At 42.6% G+C, this 10,172-nt stretch overlaps 2 protein-coding genes across 2 annotated transcripts in view; both read right to left on the reverse strand.

Moving 5' to 3' along the window:
* Window positions 1-9,558, reverse strand: part of LOC139560259 (sodium- and chloride-dependent glycine transporter 1-like) — a 97,653-nt gene extending 88,095 nt beyond the window's left edge. The window contains exon 1 of the mRNA XM_071376874.1: window positions 9,427-9,558. The gene's annotated coding sequence lies outside the window, so the exon portion shown is untranslated. The remainder of the gene's footprint in view (window positions 1-9,426) is intronic.
* Window positions 1,481-4,121, reverse strand: LOC139560000 (uncharacterized transmembrane protein DDB_G0289901-like). The gene is made up of 3 exons (XM_071376511.1): window positions 3,836-4,121; window positions 3,401-3,680; window positions 1,481-3,321 (listed from the first exon to the last, which is right to left on the reverse strand). Exons 1-3 carry the CDS (start codon window positions 4,119-4,121, stop codon window positions 2,550-2,552), a joined length of 1,338 nt encoding a protein of 445 aa, XP_071232612.1. The 3' UTR covers window positions 1,481-2,549.
* Window positions 9,559-10,172: the final 614 nt, after the last annotated feature.

Here is a 10,172-nt window from a genome sequence, read left to right on the forward strand (position 1 = left end):
GCACACCATTACAACTGAATGAGTAATTGACATGCTCGACTCAATTTTTTGTAGTGCAGTTCTCAAAATGTATACGTAAACTAGGCACTACACAATTTTGGTTCAATAGTTATCAGTTTTGAGCGGTTTTATTAAGTGATAGTTAAATGTATCGGTAGCAAATGACAAGAAAATCGGGTAACACTTTTCAATAAGGTTCTATTTGTATAGAGTTTATAAAGGGTTTGTAATTACATTATTAACGGTTGCTCAAAAGGTTTCTACCTGGAACCAAAAAGGGTTCTTCAAAGGGTTATCCTATGGGTACAGTCGAAGAACCCTTTTAGGTTCTAGATAGCACCTTTTTTTCTAAGAGTGTAAGAGTGGATAACATGGTATAAATCATGATGATGATGATAGTAGTTATGTGTAGTGTCTACGCTATGCCTCTTCTCTCCCACAGATTCCTATAAGGTCTCAGACTCCAGGATGGGAAATGGTTAACAAGAAAGAAACAGATGAAGACACAGAAGGGGACCATGAGACCCTACTGTATGTCAGCAGTTACCAAACTAGGGGTCATGACTCACCTGATATGAAAAACGGGATCGCGAAAATCATTGTAAAGTGGTTAACCTTAAAAATCCAAATGAAAATTATTCTAATCTAAAAGATAAATATAAACCAGAGAGCGCCCTTAGATCATGGGAAAATCATTCCCATTTGAACCATTCCTACTTATATATTACCGCCACAATCGATATGGTGAAAACAATGTGTGTGGAAGCAGAGGCACAGAAACTCACATTTATACTAGAGGTCGACCGATTAATCGATTTCAAGTTTCATAACAATCAATAATCTGCATTTTTGGAAGCCGATTATGGCCGATTATATTGCATTCCACGAGGAAACTGCATGGCAGGCTGACCACCTGTTATGCGAGTGCCGCAAGGAGCCAAGGTAAGTTGCTAGCTAGCATTAAACTTATCTTATAAAAACAATCAATCTTAACATAATCACTAGTTAACTACACATGGTTGATGATATTACTAGGTTAACTAGCTTGTCCTGCGTTGCATATAATCAATGCGGTGCCTGTTAATTTATCATCGAATCACAGCCTACTTCCCCAAACGGGTGATGGTTTAACAAAAGCACATTCGCGAAAAAAGCACAATCGTTGCACGAAAGTACCTAACCATAAACATCAATGCCTTTCTTAAAATCAATACAGAAGTCTATTTTTTTAAACCTGCATATTTAGTTAAAAGAAATTCATGTTAGCAGGCAATTTTAACTAGGGAAATTGTGCCACTTCTCTTGCGTTCATTGCACGCAGAGTCAGGGTATATGAAACAGTTTGGGCCGCCTGGCTCGTTGCGAACTAATTTGCCAGAATTGTACATAATTATGACATAACATTGAAGGTTGTGAAATGTAACAGCAATATTTAGACTTAGGGTTGCCACCCGTTCGATAAAATACGTTAAGGTTCCGTATTTCACTGAAAGAATAAACGTTTTGTTTTCGAAATGATAGCTTCCGGATTTTACCATATTAATGACCAAAGGCTCGTATTTCTGTGTTTAATAAATTATAATTAAGTCTATGATTTGATATTTGATTGTGTGGTGGTAGGCAGCAGCAGGCTCGTAAGCATTCATTCAAACTTTACTGCGTTTGCCAGCAGCTCTTAGCAATGCTTGATTCTCAGCGCTGTTTATGACTTCAAGCCTATCAACTCCTGAGATTAGGCTGTCCATACTAAAGTGCCTATTAGAATATCCAATGGTCAAAGGTAAATGAAATACAAATGGTATAGAGACAAAGAGTCGACGAGTCACAATTCCTACAACAACTACAACCTAAAACTTCTTAAATTGGAATATTGAAGAACAGGGAATATTGAACCACCAGCTTTCATATGTTCTGAGCATGGAATTTAAACGTTAGCTTTTTTACATTGCACATATTGCACTTTTACTTTCTTCTCCAAAACTGTGTTTTTGCATTATTTAAACCAAATTGAGCACGTTTCAATATATACTTCAGACTAAATAGATTTTATATATGTATTATATTTGTCACGGATGTTGAAGAATGAGGACCAAGGTGCAGCATGGTAGGCGTACATTTTCTTTATTAACTCAAAATGACGCCAAACAAAACAATAAACACTACAAAACCAAACTGTGAAGCTCAAAGGCTATGTGCCCTAAACAAAGTCAACTTACCACCAAGACAGGTGGAAAAAAGGGCTACCTAAGTATGGTTCTCAATCAAAGACAACGATAGACAGCTGCCTCTGATTGAGAACCACACCCGGCCAAACACAAAGAAATAGAAACACAAAACATAGAATGCCCACCCCAACTCACGCCCTGACCAAACCAAAATAGAGACATAAAAGGGATCTCTAAGGTCAGGGCGTGACAGTACCCCCCCCCCCCCCCCCCAAAGGTGCGGACTCCGGCCGCAAAACCTAAACCTATAGGGGAGGGTCTGGGTGGGCATCTATCCGCAGCGGCGGCTCAGGTGCGGGACGCAGACCCCGCTCCACCGCTGGCTCACCCCACTTTGGTGGCACCTCTGGTGCGGGGACCCTCGTAGCGGGCCCCGGACTGGGCACCCTCGTTGCGGGCCCCGGACTGAGCACCCTCGTTGCGGGCTCCGGACTGGGCACCCTCGCTGGGGGCTCCAGACTGGAGGCCGTCGCTGGAGGCTCCGGACTGGAGGCCGTCGCTGGAGGCTCCGGACTGGAGGCCGTCGCTGGAGGCTCCGGACTGGAGGCCGTCGCTGGAGGCTCCGGACTGGAGAACGTCGCTGGAGGCTCCGGACTGGAGAACGTCGCTGGAGGCTCCGGACTGGAGATCGTCGCTGGAAGCTCCGGACTGGAGGCCGTCGCTGGGGGCTCCGGACTGGAGGCCGTCGCTGACGGCTCCGGACTGGAGAACGTCGCTGGAGGCTCCCGTCTGGGGAACGTCGCTGGAGGCTCCGGACTGGAGAATGTCGCTGGAGGCTCTGGTCTGGGGAACGCCGCTGGAGGCTCCGGTCTGGGGAACGTTGCTGGAGGCTCCGGACTGGAGGCCTTCGTTGGAGGTTTTGTGCCATGACTCCTCACTGGAGGCTTCGTGCCATGGATCATCACTGGAGGCTTCGTGCCATGGATCATCACTGGAGGCTTCTTGCCATGGATCATCACTGGAGGCTTCGTGCCATGGATCATCACTGGAGGCTTCGTGCCATGGATCATCACTGGAGGCTTCGTGCCATGGATCATCACTGGAGGCTTCTTGCCATGGATCATCACTGGAGTGGTGAGACACACAGGAGGCCTGGCTGTGGGAGCAGGCATAGGACTCACCAGGCTGGGGAGACATACAGGAGGATTAGTTCTTAGCGCAGGCACAGGACTCACCAGGCTGGGTAGACATGCAGGAGGCCTTGTCCTTGGCCGAGGCACCGGATACACTGGGCCGTGGAGGCGCACTGGAGGTCTCGAGCTAAGAGCCTGCACAACCCGTCCTGGCTGGATGGTGACTTTGGCCCTGCACGTGCGGGGAGCAGGCACGGGACGCACTGGGCTGTGCAGACGCACTGGAGACACAGTGCGCAGAGCCGGCGCAGGATATCCTGGGCCGTAGAGACGTACTGGAGGTCTGGAGAGCAGGGCTGGCACAATCCTTCCTGGCAGGATGCTCACCCTAGCCCGGCAGATGCGGGGAGCTGGGATATAGCGCACCGGGTAAACGAACGCGTACTGGAGACACCGTGCGCTTCACCGCATAACACGGTGCCTGACCAGTACGACGCACGCAACGGTAAGCACGGGGAGTTGGCTCAGGTCTCCAACCTGACTCTGCCACACTCCCCGTGTGCCCCCCCCCCAGCTGTGTTCCCTCATAACGATGCCTCTCTGCTTTAGCTGCTGCCTTCGCCTTCCTCTCTGCTTCTACCTGCTCCCAGGGCAGGCGATCCTTTCCCGCCAGGATCTCCTCCCATGTCCAGGATCCTTTGCCATTTAGGATGTCCTCCCATGTCCAGTCCTCCTTCTTACCACGCTGCTTGGTCCTTTGTTGCTGGGAAGTTCTGTGGATGTTGAAGAATGAGGACCAAGGTGCAGCGTGGTGAGCGCACATTTTCTTTATTAACTGAAAATGACACCAAACAAAACAATAAACACTACAAAAACAAACCGTGAAGCTAAAGGCTATGTGCCCTAAACATAGTCAACTTCCCACCAAGACAGGTGGAAAAAAGGGCTACCTAAGTATGGTTCTCAATCAAAGACAACGATAGACAGCTGCCTCTGATTAAGAACCACACCCGGCCAAACACAAAGAAATAGAAACATATAGAAACACAAAACATAGAATGCCCACCCCAACTCACGCCCTGACCAAACCAAAATAGAGACATAAAAAGGTTCTCTAAGGTCAGGGCGTACCAATATTAAGTTAAAATAAAAGGGTTCATTGTTCATTCAGTATTGTTGTAATTGTCATTATTACAAATATATGATATATATACAGTTGAAGTCAGAAGATTATATACACCTCAGCCAAATACCTTTAAACTCAGTTTTTCACAATTCCTGACATTTAATCCTCGTAAAAAAACCTGTTTTAGGTCAATTAGGATCACCACTTTATTTTAAGAATGTGAAATATCAGAATAATAGTAGAGTTATTTATTTCTGATTTTTTTTTTTTCATCACATTCCCAGTGGGTCGGAAGTTTACATACACTCAATTAGTATTTGGTAGCACTGCCTTTAAATTGTTTAACTTGGGTCAAACGTTTTGGGTAACCTTCCACAACCTTCCCACAATAAGTTGGCTGAATTTTGGTCCATTCCTCCTGACAGAGCTGGTGTAACTGAGTCAGGTTTGTAGGCCTCCTTGCTCGCACACACTTTTCAGTTCTGCCCACAAACTTTCTATAGGACTGAGATCAGGGCTTTGTGATGGCCACTCCAATAACTTGACTTTGTTGTCCTTAAGCCATTTTGCCACAACTTTGGAAGTATGCTTGGGGTCATTGTCCATTAGGAAGACCCATTTGCGACCAAGCTTTAACTTCCTGACTGATGTCTTGAGATGTTGCTTCAATATATACACATACATATCCATCCTCATGATGCCATCTATTTTGTGAAGTGCACCAGTCCCTCCTGCAGCAAAGCATCCCCACAACATGATGCTGCCACCCCCGTGCTTCACGGTTGGGATGGTGTTCTTCGGCTTGCAAGCCTCCCCCTTTTTCCTCCAAACATAACGATGGTCATTATGGCCAAACAGTTCAATTTTTGTTTCATCAGACCAGAGGACATTTTTTTTTAAATGTCAACCTAAGTGTATGTAAACTTTCAACTTCAACTGTATATATATATACAGAGTTGAAGTCGGAAGTTTACATACACTTAGGTTGGAGTGATTAAAGCTCGTTTTTCAACCACTCCACAAATTTCTTGTTAACAAACTATAGTTTTGGCAAGTCGGTTAGGACATCTCCTTTGTGCATTACACAATACATTTTTCCAACAGTTGTTTGCAGGCAGATTATTTCACTTATTATTCACTGTATCACAATTCCAGTGGGTCAGACGTTTACATACACTAAGTTGCCTATGCCTTTAAACAGCTTGGAAAATTCCAGAAAATTATGTCATGGCTTTAGAAGCTTCTGATAGACTAATTGACATCCTTTCAGTCAATTGGAGGTGTACCTGTAGATGTATTTCAAGGCCTACCTTCAAACTCAGTGCCTCTTTGCTTGACACTGTTAGGTTCAGGTTTTCAGAGTAAATAACTCACGGACACTAGAGAAGCTTTAACCAAGTTTAATTATTCCCAAATGTTCTGTACAGCTGTAATCAGACAGCCAAACATTTCTCTCCATCACAGTTTATATACATCCTACTTAAGACACTCCTCCTCCAATCCTTACAGTTTATGGCTCCACAAGAAGCTAATAAAGAGGGTAACAGGATGATAAACCTTTATTACTGCCTTAAGAGAATCTGTCTTCACCTTCTGACCTCAACACGTTCCTTCATCTAATCCACAGATGTCCATTGTTTTTCTTCATAGAACCATTAACTTCTGACATAACCCAGTCTCTTTCATTTCCTATCATTCATTTACTATCTCAATTATCAAAGTTTGGCCAATTCCAACAACATCATGGATAAATCAAAATAAATCAGCCAAGACCTCAGAAAAAATATTGTAGACCTCCACAAGTCTGGTTCATCCTTGGGAGCAATTTCCAAACGCCTGAAGGTACCACGTTCATCTACACAAACAATAGTACACAAGTATAAACACCATGAGACCAAGCAGCCGTCATACCGCTCAGGAAGGAGACGCGTTCTGTCTCCTAGAGATGAACGTACTTTGGTGAGAAAAGTGCAAATCAATCCCAGAACAACAGCAAAGGACCTTGTGAAGATGCTGGAGGAAACAGGTACAAAAGTATCTGTATCCACAGTAAAACGAGTCCTATATCTACATAACCTGAAAGGCTGAATTGTGATACCGTGAATTATAAGTGAAATAATCTGTTTGTAAACAATTATTGGACAAATTACTTGTGTCATGCACAAAGTAGATGTCCTAACCGACTTGCCAAAACTATAGTTTGTTAACAAGAAATTTGTGGAGTGGTTGAAAAACGAGTTTTAATGTCTCCAACCTAAGTGTATGTAAACTTCTGACTTCAACTGTATGTATTACAAGCTTACTAGGCCTACCACACATGCCTTTGATTTAGGCCTATATTAAGAACACTTTCCTAATATTGAGTTGCACCCCTCCTTTTGCCCTCAGAATATCCTCAATTTGTTGGGGCATGGACTCTACAACGTTTCGAAAGCTGGCCCATGTTGACTCCAATGCTTCCCACAGTTGTCAAGTTGGCTTGATGTCCTTTGGGTGGTGGACCCTTCTTGATACACACGGGAAACTGTTGATTGTGAAAAACCCAGCAGTGTTGTAGTTCTTGACACAAACCAGTGCGCCTGGCACCTACTACCATAACCCGTTCAAAGGCTCTTAAATATTTTGTCTTGCCCATTAACCCTCAATGGCACACATCCATGTCTCAATTGTCATCCATGTCACAAAGCTGAAAAATCCTTCTTCATGCCGATTCTGTGGCAAAACATTTAGTCTGTTGCAAAACATTTTGTAACAAACTGTTTACTCCAAACGGAAAACGCAAGCAAGAGTTTCTATTAGACAAATTCATGTAGGTCCCGTTTCGTTCCATTTGCGTCAGTTTGGTTCTCGAACAGTTTCCGTAATGAATACACCCTATGGGTGTAGGCTAATCATTAGTCCAAACAGTTAAAACAAAAATGTCGATTGGACCAAAACATTAGGAACACCTGACAATTGTGACTTGGATTGTGTATGTGTGCCATTCAGAGGGTGAATGGGCAAGACAAAATATTTAAGTGCCTTTGAGCGGGGTATGCTAGTAGGTTCCAGACGTACTGGTTTGAGTGAGTCAAGAACTGTAACACTGCTGGGGTTTTCACACTCAACAGCGTGTATCAAGAATGGTCCACCACCCAAAGGACATTGAGCCAACTTGACACAACTGTGTGAAGCATTGGAGTCAACATGTGCCAGCATCCCCGTGGAACTCTTTCCATACCCCAGCGAATGGAGGCTGTTCTGAGGGCAAAAGGGGGTGCAACTCAATATTAGGAAGGTGTTCCTAATGTTTTGTACACTCAGTGTAAGTGATGAATGTAAAAAAAAATCCCCAAACCATAGTACCAGTTATACTAGGCTACTACAAATGTTTTATGTAGAGTATTTTTGACGTTTGGAAAATAATCCTCTTAAACAAGGTGGCGTTTAGGGTGGATATTTAAATGAAAGAAACCTAGATGACTTCATAAGCCATAGTAGTAGTTTACATACCTGTACCTGACAAAGTACCCTATTTTTAGAATATGAAAAAAGAAAAAACTCATACTATACATAAAACTGACATGAATGCATAATATTATTTTAAACTGGTTTCGGTCCAACCTGTTGAAATACTGAGACAAGTGATATTACACCATTACAACCATCACATTTGCAATGGCAACATTGACCTCTGGGGGTAGCACCACTTCACAGCAGCAGCACAGAAGAAATAGGCCTTTTGAAAAAATCACACTGCCACTAATAACAATAACAGTCACTCAGGAACTAATAAACCAAATAATTGTTAAGCCATTTTAAAATTCTCACAAGACTTTTAAAGACATAGTCTATTTCCCAGCTTTTACACAAGAATCAGAGTGAGTATGGTTATAGACAACAACCAAAGGTTACTGTTACTAACAAACACATTAAATAGGGGAAATCCACAAATGTTCATAGGGATTACAGGTGTTAAGTTAAAGCTACAGTCCAATATTTACAGCAGTCGCATGGAATGATACACATTGATTATAATGGGTGAAATTAGTTAAATATAACTTACACATGTCTCATGCTTAGTATAACTGTATCATATTATCATAATGGAAGATCTCAGGCTCTATTAGTCCATTGTTTATGTTTTCCTATAATTTGAGTGTAAACAAACAGGCCCCGAAATATGTTTAATAACACCAGCTTGATCTATGAATTATAGGATGATGAGCTACGCTATTTCCCCAGGCTGACCAAACCCAATCCCGCAGTTTACCAGTTTACTGCGCAGTGTCAGGATGTTGAAACGGCAAAATGTGCCTTTAATATTTGTTGACTTCTTAAGCTAAGTTAACTTGTTGAGAAATGTCCAACGTTGCTTTATGAAACCACAGAGACTTCTTCTATACTGATGAAGCCCTGACATCATTGAATGGATATGTTGATGATTCTCACAGCATCTAATGTCTGTTAAAATACGCTGTGAGAATCGTCAACATATCCATTCCATGATGTCATAACAACAACTAGGGAAGTAGCCTACGGTTAACGTTATCTGACACTGCCACGTGTTGAGTAGCAATGTTGAAATTGGTTTTAAATATATGTAACCAAGGCACAACTGTATCCTGAGTTTATTCAAAAAGAAGTAACGGTGATATTACAAATAGCAAGTACAGCCAGTTGCAGATAACCTGTTATAACTGGAGTGAATAAGCTAACACTGTATGGGCTAGCGTTGAAATTGCTATTTATCTCGTCCTTCTTACCAAATGTGTATCATTCTCAGAGTAAACAACTAGCTAACTAGCAAGCTAATTTTAATTAACTTTAGTAAAGTCAAGGCAAAAATCATATATTTCAGCATCCACACATGGCTAGCCTAATTTACGTGCCCATGTCTTTACTGTGGGTTAACATTAAAGTTGATTGATGCTCCTATTCAAACTACTGAACGTACCAAGAAAGCTAGCTATAATAATGTATGATCATCTTATTGCAATGTTTTGTGTCATTGATTGCTTACCATAGCGTGGTGTCGTATAGATCTGGTGGCAGGTTGTGTCAATTCGGAATTTTCAGAGTTGCATCACCTTGTCTGTAGTCTTCCTCTTTGCGGAGTTTCTGTCCCTCCTCCTTTTTCTCCCCAATCATTTTCTACGCCCACAAGGGGTCTTGAATTATGAGCTGCTGCACGTGCATTGATCCAGCCACCTACATATAATACTAATAGGATAATTAAAAGGATTCATTTAATATGATCTATATGGCCGCCACAACCTGTTTAATCAAAGTCCCATGCAAGACCCCATTTCTAGTAAGCTACTTTGTTCTTCACCGACCTGTTAGAATGGACATGTCTTGTCCTGTGGTGTAAATGATCACAACAAAGTAGCCTAGGCTAAGATTGTCCGGCTGAACTGAAACGGTGGAATAAATCAATGATTTTAGCCCCCCCCCCCGCCCCCAACAAATGATGATGATGATGATGATGATGATGATAAGCGATAGCCTACTATCATTCACGAGGATCACACTTTAGGTCATGTAGGTTTTCTGACATGCTTTTGTAACCTGCGTGCGTGCACATGCTGAGAACGAAATAGGTCCTTTGATTGTTAAATCGGGCTGCAAGAAACAGAAAACCTTATGCAATAGCCTACTATGCATTGTAATTTAGCCATCCTATATCATGGAATGAGCAACGCTAATGACAATCTCAGGATAATATCAAATCTAATAACGTTAGCTGTCTATGTATGTATGTATCAT

The sequence above is a fragment of the Salvelinus alpinus genome, chromosome 30 (assembly GCF_045679555.1).
Source record: "Salvelinus alpinus chromosome 30, SLU_Salpinus.1, whole genome shotgun sequence".
NCBI lineage: Eukaryota > Metazoa > Chordata > Actinopteri > Salmoniformes > Salmonidae > Salvelinus > Salvelinus alpinus.